We start from the raw sequence: 26,686 nt of genomic DNA on the forward strand, positions 1-26,686 counted from the left end.
AGCACAAAATGATTTACCTGACTGTTGGACAGAGCTTGCTGATGATACGGAGAGAATCTGTTCTTGGCTGGGTCCTCTGATGTAGGACTAAGAGGCTTGGGATCTGACATAGAACGTTGTACACTTTTTATGGGCCTTGGTAGAGTCTGATGACGCTGGGGAGATTCAGTTGTGAAGGCCTTCTGCTGTGGTGTAACATGCGCCTTGTTGAGCTTCTCTTGGGAGGCAAAAGTTGTTTCGAGCATGCGATGAGGAGACAGTGGTGACACAGGAGAGTAAAGCACCTGCGGAGACTTGGGGGGCTGGCGAGATGGAGATTCATTTTGCTGCTGATAACCAATTTCCAGAGGATCTGGTTTTCTCCTCTCAAACTTAGCCACTCCTTGAAGTCGAGGAGAGGTTGGATCAACTGTGTTTGCACCTACTATATGCAGGCTTGTCGAGTACGGACTGATTGTTGTGGGGACGCTCAGCTGTGGGGCAACCACACCCTGAGAATGAGACTCAGGTTCTGTCTGGCAGGCCAGACTCTCTCCTTTGTGGGTCCGTTCAGGGGCCGCTATGTAATGCAACAAGTCGACTTTTGAGGTTTCTGCCATGGTGATGTGGATTGCAGGCGAAACCCTGCTGAGCTGATCCGACTCTGTCTGACATGACGAATCATTAGTGGTCTGAATAGCTATACTTGAAGAAGCCACTTTGGATGACCCTTCTGATTTCGCCTCACCACTAGACTCAGAATGCTTGGACACACGTGATCGCCTGCGCCTTACTGGCTGCTGGTCCCATTCTCCCTGGTCTTCCTCATCAGTCTGCACACTGCAGTCTGCAATACGCCTTGTTCTCCTGCGCCTATTCATGAATCTCTCCTCTCCATCTTCATCATCTGTTTGAACACAACTATCTGTAATCCTTTTCACAGAGTCGTCTTCTGAGCCATCCCTCAGCCGAGGCATGGAGTTTTGTTTTTTCATTATCTTGGAATCAGCTTGTTTGTCACTTGTTCTCAGAGACATTTCAGAAGCTGAACTTTGGATTGGTCGAGCAGCCACTACAGCTTGCACTACTTGTCCATCTTGCCAAAACTGAACACTCTGACCATCTTGTTGAATAACTCTACCAGTCTGGTCACAGATAATAAAACCTTGAGAATGCCCTCCTCCAACAACTACTCCTTGCATAGCACCCTGGGCAGATGTTGCTGCTGCTGCAGCAGCAGCGGATGCAGCTGCAGCTTCAGCTGCAGCCACAGCAGCGGCTGCCTCAACTGCTGCTGTCTTTTGCCTTTTCTGCTCCTCCAGCTGCTGTTGGAGCTGCTGCTGTAGAGACTGAATTTGCTCGAGTTGCATTCTCTGTTGAGCCAGTTGTTCTCTTTGCATAATCAGCTGAGTCTCACGCTCTGTTTGCTGCTGGTGTAGGACTTGCTGTTTTATTGTTTGCAGTTCTTGGATTTCACGTTGAACAAGTAGCTGTTCTTTCTCCCTGTGACGCTGTAGTTCCATGCGATCTCTTTCAAGTTCCTCATGCAGGCGTAGCTGCCTTAATTTTTCCAGTTCTACACGTTCTCTCTCTAGCTGCAGCACATGCTCTTGTTGCTGATTCAGTCGTTCGTCTTCTTTAGCCTTTTGTACCTCTGAAGGAGGAGAAAGTTTGGCATTTGGTGCTAGGACAGTACCGTGTGGTGCTGCTTGTGACTGGCCTTGTTGCAGAGCTAGCGGTTGAGGTTGGCTAATGGGTTGAGCTTGAGATTGAGTTTGAGTCAAAGACAAAGGTTCAGTTTGGATAGGTAACTGCTGAGGCTGCATTTGGGCTTGCGCTGGCAGCACAGTTGGGGTTTGACCTTGAGGGAGAGATGTAATACTCTGTGAGGTAAGCCGAGTGTGATCTAATTGTTGGCCTGTGGTTGCTTGCATACCAGGTGCTGGTACATTCTGTGATCCTTGGTGTGCTGCAGGTTGTATTGATGGAATGGTTGTAGCCGTTTGCCCGGCAACTGTTGTAAAAGGCTTTCCAAGATACACTGGTGTTTCTTGCTGTGTGCTGCTTACTTCAGGCATAATTCCCAACGGTGTGACTGAAGGAGGGTACTGGTTAGGAGGAGGGTAGGAATAAGGTCCCTGTGTGGACAGAGGCACCCTGGGAGTAACTTGAGGCAATCTGGTAAGACTAGCCAAAGGTACAGCAGTTACACCTGCCGGGTATGGTCTGTATATTCCTCTAGGCATGGGATGCAAAGCAGAGGCAGGCTGTGTAGTAATTGGCAATGTAGAGGCAATGGGAGTGTTTATAGTGGAATAAATCATGCCATCACCTCCTCTCATAGCACCAGGGTACAAGGCGCGTATGCTTGCTTGTCTAGCATTGATTAAATGTGTAAGGGTTTGGCTATTAGCTGTTGGTCTCCCATCTGGACCATACAGCAAATTTGCTCTGATTGATGCCAAACTTTGCTGGAGATTTAGTCTTGCTAAAGGACCACCCCTTCCAACTCCATAAGGTCCCAGTTCAGGGTTATTACCATACCGGCTAAACTGGTCCGCTGAGTTCAGAGCTGCACACATACGACTGATTTCCCGAGCAGTTGTTGCACTATATTGAGCCAGATTGGAGTCTTGTGAACTTGTCTGGTCACGTGAATTGTAGGCAAAGTCAGAGCTGATGTTTGACATAGAGCCATAACGCCGAAGGGGCAGAGAAGGACCTGTAAAGTCTCCTTGATGACGTAAATCTGTGTAAGAGCCATATTGTGCTCCCATGCCAAGGTATCCTGCATCATAAGCCTGATTCACACTGCTCAAATCCACAGCCAGACCCCCTTGAACACTGCTTGGATAGTGCGCCGCATCAGTCATGGAAGGCAGGTTAGTATCAGACATGGAGGGCTGTATTCTTCCTGAGGGGACTGCCGGGGATTGATGTGGTTTGTGTTCCTCTGTCATTCCTTGTGACACTTGAGGCTGATGTTGTTGTTGGCTAACATTATAATGTGGTGTGTGGGGAGGATAGGTGGTTTGAGAGGTTTCAGTGGTGGGGTTTTTATCTGAGGATGCAGGTGAAGGTTTCTGAGTTAATGACCCTGAACATGAACCAGCAAAGGGCAGTTTGTAAACTACATCACAACAAGCCACTTGGTTTTCTGGTTTAATCTGTCCTGTGAGATCCAAAACCTGAGGAGGGGGTGGAGGTTCCTCTCGCTTTACCAATTGAGTGACTGTGCCACCTTGTGCTGTGTTACTTTCATCAAGCTGCACCATCATAACATGTTGCTTACCTGTGGACAGGTTCACTACAGTTGGTTTGTTTTTAAGCTCTAAGGCAACTCCACTATACATTTCATGAGGAACGTTAGAAACAAGAGCCCCTGATACTGAAGGTGGAGCCAGTGGAGATACTCTAGGGATGGCACTAGCAGTCACCGCAGGCTGGGCACTACTTGTCTGGCTCACTACAAGGTCTTTTTTGATTAGCAGTGGCTGAACCTGATTAGCTAAATTGTAACGGGCAAAAGAGGATTGTTGATGGTGCTGCTGGAGCTGCTGTTCCAGAAGCTGTTGTTGTTGTAGCAACTTCTGCTGCTGCAATTGCAGTTGTTGTTGTTGTATTCCTAGGTTCTCTAGACAAGCATCAATTTTGGGAATTGATGGATCAGTAATTGGTGGCTTAGTCTGGGTTAAACAAACGGCTGATCCAACACCTTGTCCCAGATCAACACGGTTTTGCAAAGGATCACCGTACACAACTGGTTGTTTCGGTTGAGACACAAACATTGAACCTGCAACTGTAACGCTTACAGTGGTTGGTGTTGATACAGATACATGTGGTTGCTCTTGTGCATTTAGGTTCATAATAAGAGGCTGCACTGCTGTGTGTCTTCCTGATGGTTGTTCTCCTCCCAAAGAATATCTTCTTGTATCAGTGGCAAGGGATGTCAGGTCCATGCCCTGATCGGTCATTATAATTGGAGCTGACCTCATCGGGGCTCTCAGATCCACCACATTACTGCCTGAAAGTGTTTGTCCCTGGCCCACAACTTTTGAAGTGCCTGGAATATTTGTGATTTTACAGAGAGAGATATTTTCCATAGATCCACGACCAGTTGTGGTCCCAACACCAATACCAATGTTTACTTTTTCAACATGTTGAGCCATCTGAGAAGAATGTCTCAGGGACTGTTGTCTTTGTGGTGATGTTGGGGAACTTGCAGATTGGGGCTGAGAGCTGTACAGTGTTTTACAACTGCCCTGTGTTGGTGATGACAAAGGAGAAGTTGAAGAATTTACAGTGAGTGGCTTAGAAGGACTAGTGGTCTCAGAGCCTAGTGTTATTACTATAACTGGTGAATCTTGTGAAGACTGCTGCCGTACAAGGCGTGGTGAAACTGCCTTTTGAGGCACCTGAGCTCCATGGGATACAGTTGCTGATGCAGATCCACCAGGCAAAGATGGCAACTGCCTGCCACTACCACTATTTGGGCGTACGGATGGTGTATGTGTTGGGCTTTGTGTAGGGGACGGAGTTGGGGAAACTGGGGGACTGGGACCTTTGAAAAGTGAAAAGACTTTGGAGCTGAGGGAAGACAATCCAGGGTCAGGTGCTGCCTGTGTGGGCCTCTGGGAGCCTGCTCTGTTGCCAGCAGGCACTGTGGTACTGGCCTGTCTAGATGTGGAAGTGTGACTAGACTGGGCTTTGGTTGTGGCAACTCCAACCACACCTTCAATTTTGGCACTCTGTGTCATAATTCTGTTTTGTGTTTCTTTCGATAGATGTTGTGCTGCATGGATTCTTGGATCACTGCCTGTTGTAGAAAAGGACATAGGTGCACTAACTTGTGTTGGGCTGGAACCAGGGGTAAGGACAGTTGCAGCCTCAATATTTCTACCATCAGTCTGAGAGGAACTTTTTTGCTGATTGATTGTTTGTCCTTGTTTCTGCATGAGCTGTGCTTTCTTCATCATCTCCTCATAGACCTCCTCAGCACTTTTTAATGTTTTGTCAGATGGTGACATTGCTGATGCCTTTTCTGTTGGAGAGTACAGCGACGTGAAAGTTGGAAGATTAAATTCATTGCCTGATTTGTAAAGTTTTCCACCAATCATCTCAAAACCTTCTGCCTCCGAGTCCATTGAAGGTGAGTATTCAGAACAGGATGATCTATGCAGCTCCTCCATCTCTGCAGCTTGTCTCAGCTCTTCTGTTGGTGATGCATCCTCAATGGGAGAGAGATTACTGGGGGGAGTTTTGGACCTTTCTCTGCGTCTCTGTGCCCGCAGCTCCTCTTTATCCCGTTTTGTTTTACGGGCAGTACTTCGGATTCTCTGTTGCTCTAGATCTCTCATCTGCTCTTGTTCCCTAAGTAGTTCCTCTTCCTCTCTGAGCTCATCTTCCTCAGAAGAGTCCTCAATAGTGGGCAGCAGTGGTCCATGGGAGCGATGTCTAGCCTTTCTCTGCTGTTTTGCCTCTTCTAGTCGTGCCCTACGACTAGGGCTACTGTCACTGTCATCCTCCATAGATGATACAGATGTGGGGGATGTCCCAGAGGTGTAGCTGGGAGTGGTAGCTGGCAAAGTGGATGAATATTCTCCCTTCGACCGCTCCTCGGGAGAACCCGTCAGACTCTCCATCTCTAGCTCTGGTTCTCGCAGGTCATGCTCAGTACTGAGCTCCATTTCCCGGTTGTAGCTGTTGGTGTTATTCAGCTCAATGGTCTTAAATCGTCGAAGGCCTCCAGCCATAACAAGATCCTCTTCTTCATTAGCCTTATAAGCACCATCTGATGTCTTGGTTTCCTCCTCGAAACTGTTAGATTGTTGAGAGAGTCGCCGTCTTTCTTTGGTCAAATCCCCACTAGTCTTTTGTGCCTTTTTAGTTTTCTGGGTTCCATATTCTTCAATTTCTTCTTCATCAGCACTCATCTCCATTATTTGCCTCCTCATATACTCTTCATCAGTTGCATCTTTATGTGACTTCTTCTGTCTTACAGGCAATGGTGATAGACCACTTTCACTGCTATCTTCCACATAGTCATGTCGGAGTTTACAACTGAGCTCATCCTCTGATTCATCCCTTCCTGCATCATCTTCAGGGTTGTATTCTCTCTCCTGTCCTACAGACAATGAATGAGGCCTGTGCTTTGACTCCAGTAGAGGCTTCATGGAGCTCTCTAACTTGGTAATTTCAGAAGGGATGGAAGCGCCTCTTTCACTAAGTTTGATCCCTTCTTCCTGAATCTGACCAATGATTTCCCCTTGAGAGCTGGAGATCCCATCTGAAGAATATCCAGTGTCACTTAAACTCTGCATACTCGATTTGTTGTAATCCTAAAGAAAGAATGAAAGAAAGATAGAAAAAGAGAGGTCAGTGTAAAATAGACAGCTTAATTTCACCCTAAATTAACTCATTGAAAGGTCTATTACAAGCTTCACTGGACATCTTTTATTCTACTATTTCATCCAGCTCATCAGCACAGACATTTTTACGAGCATTTTTTAGCTAATTAGAAGTAAAATTAATTTACTACACATAATACAGATGAAATAGTCCCTTATAGTTTCATAGAAAAAAAAATACAGTACAAAAACAAGTGCATAAAGTCAAACTCCAGGCTAAATTCAACCCACATTTACCATGTATGGCTGTTTGATTTTAGAGATGAAGGAAATTTGATTTTGATTACATCAAAGTAACTCCTTCTGAAAATAAACACTACCCCATGTTATTTAAAAAAAATCAAAAGAAAAAAAATTGTGATCAGCTTTTTATGTTATGCTATGGTATGTCCACATAAGAGTTTTTAAGTCTCATGAATCTATCAACCATAACCTGATGATTTGGATTGAGTTTGCCTCCCAGCAATATATATACATAGAGATGGTTAAATACATTGACACAGAGTGAATATAACAAACAGTGGAACATACAAACACCGACGGACAAATGTCATTTTGGTAACATGCTTGATTTCCATCTTTGACACATTCTCTGTTGCATTCTTCGAAACGCTGAAGAATAACAAACATGCTTGGAATGCTTAAAATATCATCGCAAAGTATCACAGTGAACCAAAAGCGAATAGAAACAAATCTAAAACAAGGCAGAGAAATAAAACGATGTTGATGATGATGATGATGATGATGATGATGATGATGATGATGATGATGATGATGATGATGAACCTAATGATTCTGACACATATCCTTTTGCTAAAGGCGTGATGATGAACCAAGATGAAGCATGTATATGGAAATGAAAAATATAATAAGCACTAACTGCCAATGATAACAGTACTTGAATAGAATTGAGAAGAAATAAATAATATAATGGAGATGTTGATGGTTGACGGATGGAACAAATGTTTAAAAGGAATTGAAAAAGTTTTTAACACACGTAAAAATAATACAAAAAAAACCTGATATGAATATTACAATGGTTACAATTGTTTGTATGGAGCAACATAAATCATAGTGATAAATCAAAGTTAAAGATACGGCGAAGAGGTTGCAGGTAGCTCACTTCATGGTGTCTTGACTTCAGTGTATCTTCATCTATCTTCCTGTCTTTTGGAGAAGTGACAGTCTCTGATAATGCCTTCTTCGGTGAGGCTTTGACATCTTCTTTTAGCGCTTTGGACCCGACTTTATTCTTCTCTTGGCTTTGGGGTTGCTTGCGTGCCTGGTTGTTACCTGTGGGTTTAGACTGAGTGGGTGCTGATTTTGTGGTGGTGGAAGATGCCTTGGCATGGTTGGGTGCAACTTTACCAGGAGTAGATGAAGCCTTGGCACCAGAGGGATGAGAGGGGCCCTTGGTCTGAGCTGTGGGTTGAGCAGATCCTTTTGTCTGAGTGGGCCCTTTGGCCTGGCTCGGGCCCTTCGTTTGACTAGCAGGCTGAGAGGGGCCTTTACTCTGTGTATGTGATTGATTAGGACCTTTAACTTGACCAGGTCCTTTACTCTGAGCTGATGGTTGTGTCTGACCCTTCACTTGAGGGGATGGCTGGGCTGAAGCCTTAGGTTGAGGGGTGGGTTGGGCAGAAGCCTTGGTGTGAGGAGAAGCCTGACTGATCCCCTTTGTTTGAGGTGCAGGCCCAGCCTGTTTCACATTAGAAAGAGGGCCACTTACTTGGGGACCCGCTGGTTTCTGTTGTGGTTGAGGACCTGAGGCCCTTGGCCCTGATAGTTGATTGGGCAATTTCTGCTGAGGTGGTTGTTGATTGGCTGGAGCAGGTGACCTTGGAGATCCCATGGGCTGTGCAACAGGAGGCGGAATATCTCCCAGGCTTCCTGACAGAGCTCTCTGAGTCTGGCAGTTCAGGCAAAGCCATTCCTTCTTCTGAAAGACAAGAACAAAGAAAGCAAATCAGCGTTTTGAGCGTTGTCCAAAATGGCCAAAAATCTATTTGAGTGTTAAAGTGCACCCATGACACACCAAACAGCCACACTCACTGTGATTTGTACACTTTGTTGAAAAAATGCTGATAAATTCACAATAGAATTGATTATTCTTATTGTTGTCGATCGACACAAACATGCAGAAAAACTATTCACTACAACTGTGGAGGACTTGTGTCAGTACATGTTTCAGAAAGCAAGCAAGAACAATTTTATTGGATGTGTCTGTGCAGTAGAGTGGGCAAGTGGGTTTCAAAATGTTACTTGTGTGACTGAACATTTTCACTAGTTGTGACGTTTTATTGGAAATCAGCGTACTATCTTATTAATGTTTATTATGGTGTCACCATGTGACCTGCAAACCGTCTAGTACATCCCTTCCCACTTAGACTCCCCCCTAAATAGTCTCTGTTTTTTTTTTTTTTTCTTTTTGACAGTCTGAATAATCTCTTCTTTCGATAATTCACATTTTCTGTAATCACTGTTAACACGTCTCTTTTTATACCCGTTACTGATTTCTGTAATTTCCACATATTTTGCAAATGAAAACTTCTTATCTGTCCACACTGCCGAGCTTCTGATATTAGGAAGTGTGCTAGTGAGAAGACCAATAAACAATGTGCAGCTCGTGCCTTTAGTGCTCATCACTATTACACAGTGACACGGTTGTACAGGGCTCAACTTCTTATCATGCAAAAGACTACAAATAGAGACAGAGAAAAAATACATGCCAATACCATTTCCCACCTGAATTAAGTGGGAGTTAATGTTGAGCCCTGATCATATGTACCCTGAGTCCCAATTTGAGTTCAGTGGGATTTAGATGAAAACAGATGGCGTAAAGAGCGAATACAAATAGTGCTTCTTGTTTGTTTTCATTTTTTCCATCATAGTGAACATGTTTGTCAAGAGCAAAAGAAGTCCCTGAAAGAGCCTTTTCTCAGAAGTATCAGATGGCCTGAACTGATCAGATAAATTTGTGAAGCTTTCGACGCTACAGGGGGAACTCCTGAAGTCAAGAGTCTATTCAGTAAGTTTGGGCCTTGAAGTGGTGGGATTGCCAGATGGCTTTCATTGGCAGACCACTGAGAAAATTGAATCAGGTCAACTTGACTCGGTCATATGTCCTTGAAGACGTTTCGCCCCTTATCCTAGTGGCTTCATCAGTTCATGCTGCTAGTCAAAGTAACAGGATGAACTGATGGATAAGGGGAAAACTAGTCTTCCAAGATACAGTATATGACCAAGTCCAGTTGGCCTGATTCAATTTCCTCTATGGTGTCTCCTACCTGGTCGAACAACAATATGCATAGACATATTTCATTGACAGAGTGTGAGCAACAAAAAGTCTTCAGTTGGAACAACTGAACAGAGAACACTTGGCAATTTGACTGAAAAATCAAACTACATCAAACTATGGCTCACACCTCAAATCTTATTGGGATTTATACTGTACCAACATATTGCTCTGCTGCTATCCATGATGATGAATTGGTACATGAATATAAGTGTGTCTGTTAGTCGTATAAATTAAATCAAAATGTTGTTGTTTTTTGAATGGTCATGGAGTGCCAAGGACTCACTATAACTAGGCTGAACAACTGAATATCTGAAAGCCTGTCCAAACAAGACCTTTCATCTCTTTGAGAAGACTTAATCATTTGACAACATTAAGCACTCTCAAACAGGGTACACAGAGGATGAGTGCAGTGTGAATACAAATTAACACATCTGTTATTAGATTGAAGGGGTGCAACAGTCATTAGACCTTTTATGGAACCCACAGCAAAGTCTCTGTCTGCAGGAGCAGGATTCGCCCTTCAGAGTCATTTTACTGAGACCTGTGTTACTTCAATCTGGAGTTATAGATACTGACAATGCTTAGAATCAATGACAGAAGCCATCGAAGACAGGATATTAACATAAACAGATTCAATTTCAGGTCAATGTAACAAATCAATGAGAACGCTCGGTGAGAAGCAATAGTTACATTACAGGTTATGAAAACTGAAAATCGAGGTGAGGGCGCAATGTCTGTAACAAAGCCCTGATGATAATCATCTCTGTCTGAGGCCTGAAGACGGAGCGTGATGTGTCACAGGCTTGTGCAACTACACAGATAATGTCATAAACACCTCAACTGCTGATTACCATCCCTCCAATAAATCCTTTTTTTCATTTGTGTCATATTTCAAAAGCATAAAAACAGAATTTAACAGCAGGTGAAGTCGCAGCTAATAAATAAAAGCAATGCAGGTGTTCAGTGCCTGTATCAGAGGACATCTTTACCATGGTACAAAGAGTCAAGATGCTAGAAAAGGTATGCTTATAGGTACATAGTTTTTTTTTAAATGCCCTTGCATTGTCTTCATGTTATAACAATCAAAGTCAGTATTCATGAATTGTTGGGAATGTGTCACTTCCATAAATCTTCAGACATGGAAGGTAGCCTGAAGAGGACATCTTTCTTGGTTACATGAAAGGAACCGTACAAACACCATGATTATGGCCAAAACAAAGAGGGATTGATTGAGAGTGACATTTAGTCAGCAAGGAATACCACAAAACAGATCTTAGTTTAGAGAGCTAGAAAAACAGCATTTGACAGAGGAGTCTCCAGCGGAAAGGTTGAGGAGTTGAACACATTCTGCCTTTTCTAATCCCTTCAGACTAAATCTTTGTGGAGACAATGATCATGCCCTGTGTGAGTGAGAAACTGATTGTTTTCTCCTTCCCAGGGCCTCTTGTGTGTCCTCCGTTTGGCTCACGATGAAGGGTGAAACACGCCACCACAAACCATTTTCACAATTTGTCCAGTTGAGCTGATTTGTGAACGCAAAATAATCCACAAATAATGGTTCGTCACATGCTGTTGTGGGTGGTATTAGACAAAGCTACAGCTTTCACATCTACCAGAGGAGGATGAGAAAGCATGAAGAGGGCGGAAAAAAGACAGGAAGGAGAAGGTGCTGGTAGAATAATCTGAATATTGCGGGGAGGGGAGACAATGGCCACAAAAAATGATGTTGACTCATGTATCCGCATTGCCACAGAGTACCATGCAAAAGTTTTTGGCAGATGTGAGTACACCATTGAAGTGTACTGTATACCAAGTACACCATACCGCTTACATTACGAAAACCCACACGCTCTCGTGTTAGTGAGAGCAGGAAACACATCGGCTTGAACTTCTCAACACTTTTTTCCCTTTTTTTGAGAAGGCAGATGAATCAAGATAAGACTGGTGAACTGCTAGGAAATGGTAAGATTCACGAGTTTGCAGCAGACAAAAGAAAACAGTCAAATCTAACTGGAGTTGTTTCTGTGGTCTCTGGTTAGACATCAGTCGACACATTACAAATGGACTAACATCGAAAGCAATCAGAATAATTACCTTATTATCACTCAAATTTGTCTGAACTCTGTCGTCATTAAACTGCCATTTGCTGCTGATTTGATCCTGATGAGATGTAACTGGCCATGGACAAACATTTTCCTTAAATTGTAGACTACCCCAAAAACATATTAAACCTCATGTGGCTGTTGATCAATATGGTATCATGCACTGACAAAGCAAACATGTTACCTCATATTAACTCAATCAGAAACCTTATGTAACAATGAATAATGAATTATGCAACTCTTTCCTTTGGGAGCTATGCCATTCGAATCACGGATGTTGTGAAAATATGCAGTTCACCTTGAATAATGGTGCTGTAACAACAGCGTGGGCAGCTACAGAAAGGAGATAAAATAAGACCCTGGCAAACACTCGGTCAGGTTGAAAAATCCTTCAATGACAGCTGAAAGCTGGAAAGAAAGAATTAAATACTGCGAGGAGCTAACTTAGTTTGACTTCGAAGTACGAAAAGCTGCAAAAATGTATTATAATGTAACACAACAAAGGCTGACATGGGGACATCATTTAAAATCCATGTATAGCGTGCTATATCTTTCTGCTTATGATGTTAAAAAAAAAAAAAAAAAAAAAAAAAGCCCCTTTCTTAACTAATCCAAATCCTCCAGGAATCTGTTGTCTGAAAAAAAAAAAACTCAAATCACCAGGAGTGGTTGGAACCATTGGCCTGCCAAACAGACAGACTTGCTTTGTTTTCATATCTCTCAAGTGCTCTACTGAGAAGCTATATATAAACAGGTGCAGTAGTCTCAGAACTAGAACTAGCCATCTGTGCCGCTTCTTTCACGTCAAGCGACTGTGTGTATGTGGACAGATAGAACACAATCAGACCAACGGACAACTATTGAAGTTAAGCAACAAAACCGACAACAAATAGGTGCTGTGTGTGTATGTTTGTGTGTGTGTGTGTGCATGCGTGCGTAGTTATTGCATATGTTAACAAAATCGACCAACAACAATCAGCCTCTGAAGTTTGGCCTTCCTTCCTTCAAACCTTCACAAAACCACATCCAATCGTCTTTTTTCGGCATGCTCACAAAAGCCAAACTCTAATTAAACGACCAGAATTAGGAACAAATTATTTCGGGTTTTGTTACAGTTGACCAAATGTCTTTCTGCCTTGTTGGCGCTGCCAAACTCCCATCTTTGTTCCTGAATCAGCATAACATCAGTGCGTGGGTGAAAGAGAGAGAAGAGCGAGGCCAAACCAGAGCTGGGAGTAGCAAATTATTCATGTAGAGTGCTTTCGCTTGTACAGCAGCGAGCAATGTGGGCCGTGTTTCCCACCTCTACCCACACTGTGTGGAGAAAATCAGGTCTGCGTAAGAGACTGCACCTCTGTGCTGCCGAGTCTTTTAATGCGCCCTGAAAACGGCGGCCGATTCACTGTGACCATCTCCAGCAGCTCAATATGCACAAATTAAACTGCAGCCAAACACTACAAAGGAGACGAGTAATGAACGTTGTCTTCTTTTTTTTTTTCCTTCAACCATAAAGCGACTGAGGCAGCTTTGTTTCTTCTGAGGATTCGCTTGATGTTTTTTAGGGATTTGATATATTGGGGGGGGAGTCCATGACAACACTACTGTATGCGTGTTTCTATATGTGTGTCTGGTACAGTTGTATGGCAGCAGCCTCCGTTTGTTAGTGGATCATCCCGTTAGTGAATTTGGTAACCTGATTAAGTGGCAAGAGGTTAACATGTCTGCTGAATAGAGTGTGGACTTAACTTATCGGCTCTGATCTGTAATTCAGATGCAGCTGACAAGACTACACACAGTTATCTACAGTTTCTAAGCATCCATTGCCAGAGTGTAAAGTTTGTCCTTTGCTCAAACAAGGAAAAAGAAAAAAAAATTGACCTTATGTGCAATAAAGTCTTCAAGTACTTCCTTGGAACAAGAAACAATGAATTTGATTAGACATTATGTCCGATTTTTCTTTCTCATCTGAAGGCAAATACTAGTGTTCAGTAATTAGCTCCATTAAATACATTAAAAGTCAGATTTAACTTCAGTATAACATTTTAGCTTTGCTCCCTGCATCTTTAAATTATTATCTGCACAATTTATGAGAGGACCGAGAACAGCTGGAAACTTTAAAAGCATTTTCACTGTTATAGATTTAATACTTTTCACATGGTGCCTTTTTCAAGAATTCACATTGAGAATTAGTTCACTTCAAATTTTAGAATTCTTTTAGAAGTTTCTGCAATAATTTGTTACTTTTGCTGTCTGCAAAAGCTTAGAATGGTAAGTAAGTCCTAAAATGCACTTAATCACATTTCGATTCCAGAAATACATTTGTAGATTTGTAGTTACAGATCAGAGTAATAGCAAGTTTTCACAACAGTCCACACCAGTGTTACTCACAATTAATGAGATGACACATTCAATGTGAAGAGTCACTAATTGAATGATGTTATCGATTTAGCTGTGTGCAGAGCTGCTGTCTCTGTCCTGTTGACCTGAATGACCGTTACTGTTTTACTAAACTCCTCCTTATCTAAGAGAATCTCTTTAACCCTTCGCCAAACCTCCTGAAATATGTTCAACAGTGAGTAGCATTAATATTAGTCTGTCCACACAACCTACCCGGCTCTGACGCCACCCTTGTTTGCCTTTATAAGACCTGTGTGTTGCTGGTAGTTTGTCTCATTTGTTTTGAGAGCGTTCTTGCATTCATTAGTCCGAACATCTCGGTTCACATCCAGAGTTGAGATCATCTTCCATCATTTGACTGGTGCAGCTTTAGCTGAACCTAATGAGTAAATCAGTCTGACCCACGTAATGCTGACAGCTCAGCTAATGTGTCATAATAACGCCGCTACGTGCCCAGGCCAATTAAAAGTACGGCAAGAGTTACTTTTCTTCAAGTAGTGTTTTATAATTGCAACAACCAGAGAAACAACCAACCCGGCACTGCATTAAACCACTCCTGTTCAAAGCTTTCCACAATGGGTTTGTATATATTTCCATATAAGGCTGCCAGCTTGTCGTGATCTTTATCTGACTGTTCAGTGTGTTTTCAGATTTCATTGGTGAAAGGTAGTGTATCGAGCTCCAACGTCTCTGAGAAAAATATCAACCATCTTATTCAATATTTGTGCCTCTGTTCAGCTGTTATTACATCATATACTCAGAAAATGACCTTGAGGGATATCATGGCACTGTCAAAGTTTCACTTGAGAAATATTACAGCTGAAGCAGAGGCTTACAATCTGTTTGAGGAAATAGCAAAATATGAAATTTTTTTTTGTTAGTATGGAGCTGAGAGAGCAGTGAGTGTTAAAGCTGGCTCTGTCATGACAGACAGAGGTGAATACTGGGAACATGGGTGTAGTGATGCTTCATCCCGTCAGCTCTCAGCCGGAAAAGCTGCCCTTTCACTGTCAAAATAATGAGAGATTGAACACTGCAGGTTACCACAAGGAAAAGGTCAGAAAGATTGATCCCATTCTCATAGATTGATCCGTCTCTCACAGGAGCTTGGTGAGACATTACAGCCCTGATCACTCACACAGTGTGTGTGTGTGTGTGTGTGTGTGTGTGTGTGTGTGTGTGTGTGTGTGTGTGCGTGTGCGTGTGTGTGTTCTTGTGTGCGTGCACATTAGACTGCAAATGAGCTTGTCTGGAAGTATTACTGGCCATGAAGTGAAGTACAATAATGATCTAGACTGCGAAATCCTCAATGACGGTCAAGGCTCAAAGCACGAACCTGAATGACATGAAATTAGAGGTTCTCAAACGGGGCCCACGTGAATTATTTTCCAATGATGTTCACCCGTTTGTCTTTGTTAGGAAAGATCCAAAAAAGATATCAAGAGCTGAAATTAAAGGAGCAAGAAAATCAGCCACTCGAAAACAGCAGGTGAGCTCAAGGCTAGATGGTGTCCTGTAGTTGTAGAAAAAGAGTGAAAAGAACAACAAAGACATGCAGGAAGAAGAGTCAAGGCAAATCTACGTGGGAATTCATTTGCGACGTTTCGCAGTACAGTTTTGCGAAGCAGCTATAAACTCAATACTGGTTCAGTATATTTTAGTTAATTAGACAAACATGTTGGTTCCAATGGCAATGTTGGCAGCTCGACAGCCCATCTCGCCCTGACTATGTGTCAAAGTCCTTGGACAAGACACACAAACCCATGTGTTCCCAAATGGTGCGAGCATCTTGCAATGGCCACCGTCACTATTGGAGCATCACTGTGTGAGTGAATGGGTGAATGCGACTGATCATGTAAAGCACATTAAGATTGCTCAAGTGGTAAAATGGGCTATATGAGTAAAACCATGTTGTTGACATTTTTACATGTAATCTACAGTTTTTTTTATATATATTCTGTGTGGGTTGTTTCATTCCACAAATAGTTCTATTACATGGTGAATTGTCCATGAGCCAGCATGAAAATGTGAAAATGAGAAAAAAACCAGCAGATCAAGCGATTTTTGTTGTTGTTGTTGTTAATAACTGAAGTATTCACATTCACATTTAATTAAAACACAATTTTCCTTTCTGTCCTATTTCTCTCTTAATGCAGCGCTGCATATCTCACTTGTTTTTCTTTTCTTTCCAGGATTCAAATAAAAGGTCACGTTTGTTCAGCAGTTCGACTAAGACTCCTTTTCTCAAATCCCAAAAAAAAGAAAAGAAAAAGAAAAAGGTACACAAAGAAGAACTACAGAAATGAAGAGGTGAGATAACTGCTGGTAGTAAGCTTGAATGCGTCCCGCCCATGGAGGGAGCCAGAGAGTGCACAATTTCATGGAGAGCTCTGAAGCCCCATGAGAGCAAACACGCCCCCACAACAACATGAGCGTACAGAACTGAAAAACAAACAGTGTGCTCAGAAAGTCAGATTCAAGCATCCTACTCAATATTGCACTTGAAGTATAGTTGGTTTAGACTGCATCTTTTACACCAGCTGTAATTTTATCCCCCCCCCCCCCCCCCCCCCCCCCCCCACCCCCAAACACTGGTGACAGATATACACCCTTTTCCCACTTTACCTCTGACACATACACACCGGAAAACCTTTATATGCTGGTCAGAAAAGGGTAAGAAACACATGTGCGGGCAGCACTGTGGGCTATCCACACAAGCTCAGTATTCCTGTCCCACTGTCAGTCAACTCACAGAGAGTCTGTCCCCCACATGGTTTCTCTGCCAGGAACCAGATCTCAAGCTGTGAGCAAGAAATGTCAGCTGTCATGCAGTCCCATAGCTCTCTGAGATATAATATTTCAGGTGCTCATTACCAAGAGGGAGAGCTGAGTCCCTCCCCCCCCGTTTGAGGTTGTCTTTCATTGACACACTTCCACAATTTTCGGTCCCTGTGTCTGAATCCGTCAGCATAGTGTCAGTGCCGAATCAAGCCTATGTGTTCAATGTGTATCAGTGGAGTAAAAGGAATTTAAAAACGTGGCTTCCAAGATACAATATTTGTAACTTCAACTCGGAGTGAGGCGAGGGGAGAGACATAATTAAAACATAATGTACGGATATGGAAATGTTATACTTGTAAGCCTGTATGAATATCTAAGCCTCATAAATATTCATTTACAAAGTTTTGATCATTTCATTAATCCAATGAACAAGAGACACATACAGACAGTCTATTCATGTGGATTCCACATTTCAAGCTAACACATTTAATGATGTCAGGTGTGGTTAAAAGTGACATTTGACTGTAGGCATTGTAAAAATCTAAAAAATCATAGAAAAAAAAATCGAGAATCATATGTTCAGTCAGCAGACTTCCAGGAACCGCAAAATACCCCCATTAATCTCTACTATCTACAACGATATTCAAACGAGTTCTGCACTTCTCTAAACACCCTGCATTCAAACAGAAAACACTAATCCATCAATCTTCTGTACTGATTTATCAATATTAATCCAACATTGGCAGATTAGATCTTGGACAACTCACAGGGTAAACACAGAGATACAAACAGTCACACGCAATCACATTCACACCCACTGGCAATATAAAGTCACTACATCACTTCAAGAGCATGTTCGATTGGACTGAGTGAAAAAATGTGCATACCCACAGAAAGCACACGTGCACAGGAAGAACATGCAACTTTTAGTTCAGTTTAGGAGATTAGAACGAGAGAGCTTTTGCCTGTGAGGGCAGACACACTTGTCAATAGGCGTCATTCAGGTACATATCACAAGCAAACAGTACATGTTCATCACTACACTGATTGACAGCTTTTAGCATGAATGTTTGAAGACTAAAAGCATAAATCGTTCTTTCGTGACTATACAGTAGTATTGAAAAGCCTTCCTCACTGTGGAGGTCTGACTTGATATCGAGATAATGAAGGGAAGCAATTTGATGCTTTGCTTCCTGAAGTGTCCTGACACTAAATTACATTGATCCTTTGTACTGTAGCTTCCCCCCCCTTTTTTTTTTTGCAACATACACCAGTCCACATGGGGAGTTCAGAGTAGAGATGCAGACATGCATCATATGAAATATTCCCAAAAACTTCTAAATGTCAAACTTTATCTCTTGTCCTTGTTATATCGCTCAAACCCAAGTTAATTCCACAATAGCTTCGGCATGCTTCCCAGGGAAACAGCCCTGATCATTAACAGAATATATTTATTTATTTATTTTTTGACAATCCACCACAAAAGCAGCTGCCACACGAACTTTCAAAGTTACAGCAGAGTGCTGAAATTCAAAGGATCGCTATTGAACAACAAAGACAGAAATCCTCATAATAATCCTTCGAGTTTTGTGTCTCGCAGAGATTAATGAGGCGTACGACGGAGGAGGTCATAATTAATTCGTAACAAGTGAAGGTCAAGGAAGCACAGGGTCAGTGTGAATTATTAACTAGCATGTGAACAGGGGCGTGCTGCCAAGTAGGAGTGAACAGGGTGAGATTAAGGTGAGTGGGGAAATATGTCACACACAGTTGGGTGCCCAGAAGTGTGGACACACACACACACACACACACACACACACACACACACACACACATACCTTCAGTATGGGTAAAGGATATTACACTATCGGCACGTACAGATTCGCACATCAGCAAATAAGAATAGAATGGTGATTGTCAAAGATCAGAATAATTCCAAGTTAAAATCCTCCACAGATGATCACACTTTGTCTTTAGTGAAATGAAAATTAGAACGGAACTCAAAGCTCAACAGACAAGTTATTCTGTTAAGCCCTCGTTTGAGTCCTTCTCTCTAAACCACCGTATCCATTCCTATTATGTACTGTCTGAATGAAACGTAGTTTAAGACTACTAAGTGAGCAGTGGAGAAGCGTGACTGAGCACATGTCCCAACAGTGTGCCAGGCTGTGCCACGCCATGCCGCGGCTGTGACAGGTCAGTAAGAGTCAGCAGGTATGTAGGTCAATCCCCTGGGACTCCTTCAATGGGGACACGTGGTGAGGCCTGTGGATTAGGGAGGAAATGAAGGATCATCCACTGAGCAAGCAGGACTCAGGCACAGTCCGAGTCACCCGCCTATGGTCATACACCAAACATTCAAGATGAAATTTAAAAACACAGTGATGCGCTGATGACAAAGACTTTTTCAGGGTCAATTGGAATGTATCTCCACATAAAATCGGATCGAATGAATGCAGAATCTTGTCACCAAGGATAACTCCTCATATTGAAACATGAGATACAGTAGGAAATAAATGCTGGTTCTGAAGATGCAGACGGCTCTTGAGGTGTTTCAAGTGCACCCCCAGTTAAATGCAAACTGTTAGATTCAAATTGAATGGACAGAAAAACGCTAGTTTACATGGTCCACAGCTCACAAGGCTTGCAGTTCCATCTCATCTCTGCTTCTCCATATGGCAGAATGTCTTCAGGCGAGACACTGAAACCCCCCCCCCCCCCACCACCACCACCACCTCCACCGCATCCCCAACCAAACCCCGCCTCCAATTTGCTCCCAATGCATAATGTAGTATAATGTACTGTGAGTGATATCATTCTACCATTCATGATTAGCAACTGCAAATTACAACTGTGCTGCAATAAAAAAAAGGACGATCAACAAAATCATTATCATTCAGTGTCTGCCAACCTGCTATGGCAACGTCACGGCAATCATGACTGTAAAGATAATGAATTCTGGACAAAATCAGCAAAACAATCAACCGACTGAACTACCTGCTCTGTGAAAATGTCAAAGTGAAATGTCTGGGTGTTAGTGTGCATGCGTGTGTGTGTGTGTGTGTGTGTGTGTGTGTGTGTGTGTGTGTGTGTGTGTGTGTGTGTGTGTGTGTGTGTGTGTGTGTGTGTGTGTGTGTGTTGCTGCAGGACAGCAGAGTGTCATCCGCCATCAAGTGTGTGTGTCTGCTGTCCCTGCAGGGGCAGAGCAGTAGTGGGTCAGGTCATGTTTTCTCCTCTTTATTTACATATTCTGTCTGTTTTCATTTGTTTCAAAGGAGGCAACAGGTGCCCTCTTTATGCCCAGCACGCAGACAGGCTAATCAGACAGTTCTATCTCAGCAGGGTGCTGTCAATGCATTAAAAATAGAGTGGGTATTGAACCAAAACATGAAGGGACTTCATTAAATTACTGCGTATGTATTCAGACAGTATTTCTCAAACTTGGAGCAACTCCAGCAAATATACTGGTGCAGAATGTGTCTATTAAACCAGAGTGGACAGAAATATTGTTTCAAATTTACCATTATTAGTGATATGAACCAATATCATATGATGTTCATCACAATAGGAGTACCACTGGAGTCAGTTTTCGGACCACCTCCCGTCTTTTATGTTTGTACTGTAGAGTCACATTAATAAAGTTCTTTTGCCATCATAATGTCACTTTTCAGTATTAACAAAACAAAAAAAAAACATCAGGTGCTTTTATATTTTCTTTTTCTAAGAACTTCACTTGAATTCATCTGAGCTTCAGTGAGAGTGTAGCTCTGACAGATCCCTTATTTGCATCAGATTAATAGAGTTTTTTGGTAAAATGTTTGACTTATTCTGTTATATTTCAATGTTTTTGGCAAACTGCAGCCTGGATTTTATTTTTTTTAATTGAGGCTCACAATTGTTTTTGTGTATTATTCTGTTTGCTTTGTTTGCATCTATGCGTTTATACAGTCTTCTTTGATAACAAACAATGAAATGTGTAAATCCAGTGGAGAGCTCCCTTCACGTGTGCGAAATGATGACGTGTGTGCGTTCTACTTTAGAAAATATGGACAACTCACAAACTTTGGTCTTTATTAAAGTACTGTCCCACGTTAGATGTGATAGAAAGTTATGGGCCCTTGAATTTATCAAAACATTATAGAGTTCAAAGAATATTGCAGTGACTTCACATTTCTTCAATATATAGTAGCCTATAGTGCACTGCTTGAATGTGCAGAAGCAATGAGTCTTCTCATCTTCTATACTGCTTTAACCAACTCAGGGTCGAGGGGCGGGCGCTCAAGCATATCACAGCCAACACAGCCACCAGTCTGTCACAGGGCAAACACAAGAGACCCACAGACACAGACACGCACATACGCATACTGTGGGAGGAAACTGGTGTACCTGGAGAAAACTATGACATGCACGGGGCGAACACAGACTGTTGACTAACTCAAACTTGAACTGAGAGCAATCTCACTATGAGTCTAATCAACTGTGTGGCAAAGCACAGATATTTATGACTTAGAATGAATGTAATGCTGGAGGAGGTAAATAAACTACTATTACCTAAAAATGTACATGTACGGTCGTAACTCTAATCCATCGTCTAAATTATGATTAAATATAACTGAATCATTATAGGAGATTCTGTGGATTCACGTCTTTCACCCTTCAAAGAAGCAAAATCTCTCTTAGAGGACAAGAACAATCCAAAATCCCTCTTCACACTCGAGGACTTGTAAGACAGACATTCAAAGGACGACTGGAGCTGTTCTGAGCACAAAGGGTGGTATTTCCTTTATTTCTAATAAGTCTTGATAGCCCAGCTCAATTCATTTACCCTGAGAATATTCAAGATGAACTGTGTTTGTTTCTCTGCTATTTTGATTTAAAAGCACCCAGAGTGACTGCAGGCATCTCAGCATAGTTTAGTGAATGCAGCCCTGTCGGGGTCGAACTGTCTAATGCAGTTTGTGTATTAAAGCATCTTTGATGTGTCTTATCTAACCTTCCTGCACTACCTGCATCCTCAATGGCTCTGACTCCTTTACTGCTCTTCACCTTTGCATGCTTTAATCAGCATTGGGACTTAAAGTCACCGAGATAATAGGATACTGAATCACAGTTTGCCTGCCTGAAATTAAGTCAGATGCATGAACTAATTGATAACAAAGAGGTTTATCTGCAATATCATATGAAGGATTGGGGATGGAGATTTTAGAGTTGTGTGTGTTTTGCGAAACTCCTTGGAGGCAAATAAAAAAGAAAGAAAGAAAGAAAAACTGAATAAAGGCAGAGGGCGAAAGAAAAGGCCGAGCTGTAAAGATGCATCTGCCTTTTCACAATGTTAATCAAGTTGCAGTCAAATAAACCAATTTTACACTGTGGTTGGCAGGCGAGCCCAAACAAGTCATGTGTCTCATCTTGTCACATATGTCTTTCCCCAGGACAAGTTAATCAGGCTGTCTTCTCAGCCCTGTTTTATTTTGGATGAGTTTCTATTACTCCTGCCAGGAAAAGCTGCAGCTATCAGCCAAGCACACAAAATGTATGTACCTCACGTTACACTTTGAGACAAGTTATACAAGCTGTAATATATTGGTAGAATGTGGTATGACGACAACTTTAATGGAACAAGTCAAGGAAAAAAAACAATGCACGTCTGCTAATTCTACTGTGGCCTTACAGATTGCTCATTGCACATGTTGAAAGCATAAACACTGAGATTTGGTTTGATTAGCAAGTGTGTAAGGCCCCCTAAAGAAGAAGCTGCTTAAAGCTTATCTGTTAAGAAATGGCAGAGATAAACTTTATGAGGTATCTTAATGAGATGTAGATGTGTGAATCGTATTCACAGTGGATTAAACACACTTGTCAATCCAAATAATTGGATAGGGAAAATAAGAAATAGCAAGCCTATATGACACTTCCCCAAAACTACACCAGCGTCTTAAGTCTAAAAATGATGTGTTCATTTATTTGTGTCACAGGCATTAGACTTGTTTGCCTATTCATTTAAATATCGAAAAGATATTTCGGGTTTTTCCCCCACCCATTTGCTGTGGCCTTTCCATATCTGTTTATTTGTAAACATTTAGAGATGTTTGTGTGGGTTTTAATCGGCGGCCTGTTAATTTTGGTGTCTCGGTGTTCAACTGTTTCTGTTCAATCGTTGACATGATGCTGAAAGAGATCAGCACTGAACTGAAACCGACGACGACTTTGGCTTGGACAGCCAGAAGAAACACTGTGGAAAATGCCAGAGGAGTGGCAAACACTGCTTCGGTTACCATACAGACAGACCGGCCATATCATTATTTCCACTGATAGATGTACTTTTTGGAAAAAGAAAATGGATTGTTTGGGACAAGAGCAGATGGCTTTGTGTGCCATGGGGCTGCTGCATCTCTGTCTTTCTGCTTCACTCTGTGGCGGCCATCAGGATCACCTTAGGAAAGAGTAATATGTTTTTGGGGTTTTTTTTGTATTCCACAGGGCCCATCTTTATTTTCAAAATTTTGTCACTTTAATCATTGTCATCTTTACAAGGATAACACCCAACTGTGTCCATCCATGACACCAGATGATCCATCTGTACTCAATCCATGGATACAATGTCTCTCCAACATCAAACAGACAGAAAATGTTACTGAATCTAATTAAGACCGACATTGTAATATTTGGTACAAGGGCACAAGGACAGATAATTCTGAAGAAACTGGGAAGTATTTTTCCACAAAACAGGTTGGCTGACCCCAAAACACTGTTGTTGTTAGGACTGCTATTTTCCATCAAAATATATTGGCAGGATTGGGCATTTTCTTTAAGTTTTAATATTTAGAACCCAGGTTTTAGTTTTTAATGTACATCTCTTATACGTTGTCAATACATTTCTGAAGGAAATTTGTCATTACATTCAGAAAAACATGTATTTCCAGCACTAAGATTTCGCAGATCAACGATCAGTTTCAACAGAGTTTGAAGGCTACATCCGGTTTGTTTGCAAACATAGTGACTTTGGTGCGATCCATTTATTCAACTGCCGGTTGGAAATTTGTGGAAATGAGTGGTAATGGTCTTGTTTTCCTGTATTGGTTTATTCTCTGTGCAGAAGTGATACCTTTTATCAGAAGTATATTTTCAAGATTTTTTTCTGGTAAAGTAACTTCAAACAAAGTGTTTGTTTCAGTATTCATCATTTTCATATGAAATATCTTTAATTTATGAACTGAATGGATAGAAAATGTGCATCATTCCACAGATTTAACACAGAGATACAGACTAACTACCGGTCCTTGTGACATCTTTACACTTTTTTTGTTAGTGTAGTTGAGCTCTAAACCTACAAAACAAGATGCTACAAAACACTCTGTCTGTTTCTTTGTGAATTAAGGTGCAACGACGTGGCTGAACATTAGTTAACATAAGCATGCAGCTGGCTGGCAGCGGAGCTGTCGACTCTAACGGATACAGTCACACCGAGTGTAATGGTCCTCACGTTGCTCTTGTGTTTGCTGTGAGTGCTGAAAAGCCACTGTTGCAGGCCGAGGCTCAGACTTGATGAAATTGATCCGGTCATCTTGAACACTGCCCGACAGCTGTGGCATTGAGAAGATTAGCAAGGGGTTAAATGCAATATCTGAGCGATCAGTGAGCTTTATCCCTTTCATTTTGTCTCTCAATCTCCTGCTCCCTTTCAATATATCTCCCCCCTCTGTCTGCCAGTGGTTTGAATGTTTACTTGACATACAACCACACATCTATAATCTCACATTTGTGTCACTAACCTTTTAGTACTTGCAGCCTCTAAGCAAAGAGCACTTTCAACTAACCCCCCTCCTTCTTTCCTAATGCCAGCATTAGGGAGTAGTCGCATGCCTGAGGTGCTGCGGGAAAGAGAGCGAGCGAGAGCACCGATGAGGCGGGTGAAGTGATGTGTTGAGACAGGAGGGCCCAGTAGCAGCGGTGGGAGGACTGCGCTGGCCCACCTCTCTGCTTCTGACAGCGGGGATCGACACTGCAATGCCAGGGGGCCCCCGAGCATCGCTAAAGCTTGTTAGCATGGCCACCAGGCCTTGAAGATGATGAGTTCTGAAGAGGTGATTAAGTCCATGTTGAGGTCTCTTGTAGGCTTCAAAGCACATTTGCGCGCAAGGTGGGGTAGCAGGGGCGTTTGAAGATAGAACCACAGGACAGGAAGGGTAATTCAAGTTCAGTATGGTCACTGTGCTTCTAAGACAGTCATTCATCAAAAAGCTGATATCATTGCCAGTGCAGACGCAGCTGGTTGACCTCCAAGATCTCTGAGCGAAAAAAATTGCAGAGCCCTGAAATGCAGCTGAGAAACACTCTTTCGTTGCAATCTTCAGACCTTGTAGATTTCCCTCTCATACCGTTCCATTTCCTGTCATGCTTCTCTTTACAGTAAGGCAAAGCCAAAAAAATTTCAGGCATCTTGAGGAGCTCAAAAGGTAAAACTTCCATGTCAAAAGTTTTCTGGGAGCTTTGACCATGGGTGTCTCGGGGAATCTGTGAGCTACACAAGTTTAAACGAAGTGCATGTAAGTCATTCTAAGCGGGCGGTGCCAAACTCAGAGGTCCCAGAGATGAGAATGAGTGGCATTTAAGCCTCCAAACCAGAGAAAGCCATCTGTGCTGGGTGCCACATAATCTCAACAAGAAGCGGTTGTTGTTGTTGTAGATCACATCATCTTCCTGTCACAGTGCTGCAGAGTCACACGCTGAACTGTAACACTGTCAGAGGTGAGAAGTCACAAAGCACAAATACTCTGTTACTGCTCATAAGGAGGCTTGAAAAGAGTCTGATTATGCTTTCGACTTGCATTTTCAGAACAGGTTTGTGACAGCAGTTTTTTTGGTTTTACACAATTTGCATCTGAAAGGAAGCAGAACTATTTTGCATCATTGCATGCCTTACCAGCATTCAAACGTATTTTAATTAAAACACGAAAAATATTATTAAGCTTTTTGTTTTACTGTAGTATCTGTACTTCTACCTTATAAGAGGATATATATATTTACCTGTATCACTGTGCATATCTTACTGAATATAAGAAAAACATTTCCTGGTCTCCTTGGTTGTAAAAACTACACAAAGGTGTAAAACTATTGTTTCCCTATTACAAGCTTTCAGCGCTAATAAAGGCTACTTATGGGACAGATTCAAAATGGCTGTGTCTCAGTTTAATCACCCAATAAGGCTTACTACTCTCAGATGGCACTTAGTTGTGTGGGTGGGTCTTTACAATGATGTGCTGGGGTTAAGCGCGGTACTCGAGGGGATCGCTTCACTCCCTCAACAAGGATTAGTAACACTCAACTATTAGCTTCTTCTCCAAGATCCCCCCCGCGACCCCCCTCCCACACACACACACACACACACACACACACACACACACACACACACACACACACACACACACACACACACACACACACACACACACACACACACACATTTCTCCAGCATTACTAATAAAGCATACTAACTGACTAAATGTACTTACTAGCACCTTATATACCCATGTAATCTTGTAATCCATGATCCTGACCCTAATCATAATTGTTTAATGTGAACCATCTTTATGTAACCATACACCTCCAACCAGATTTTAAGCCACACACACACACACACGCACCTCGAGATGACTCAATAGCTCCTTACAATTAATTTTGTGTAAAATTACACTAACCCTAATATACTACTTGTCAAATCC

General features: G+C 42.2%; 1 protein-coding gene across 1 annotated transcript in view; it reads right to left on the reverse strand.

The window, feature by feature from the left end:
- Nucleotides 1–26,686, reverse strand: part of bsnb (bassoon (presynaptic cytomatrix protein) b) — a 73,175-nt gene that overhangs the window by 8,151 nt on the left and 38,338 nt on the right. The window contains exons 4-5 of the mRNA XM_080461243.1: nt 7,510–8,325; nt 18–6,317 (exon numbers count right to left, since the gene is read on the reverse strand). Coding sequence (XP_080317369.1) covers nt 18–6,317; nt 7,510–8,325 — 7,116 coding nt within the window. The remainder of the gene's footprint in view (nt 1–17; nt 6,318–7,509; nt 8,326–26,686) is intronic.

The sequence above is a fragment of the Lipophrys pholis genome (assembly GCF_963383615.2).
Source record: "Lipophrys pholis genome assembly, chromosome: 4".
NCBI classification, from domain to species: domain Eukaryota; kingdom Metazoa; phylum Chordata; class Actinopteri; order Blenniiformes; family Blenniidae; genus Lipophrys; species Lipophrys pholis.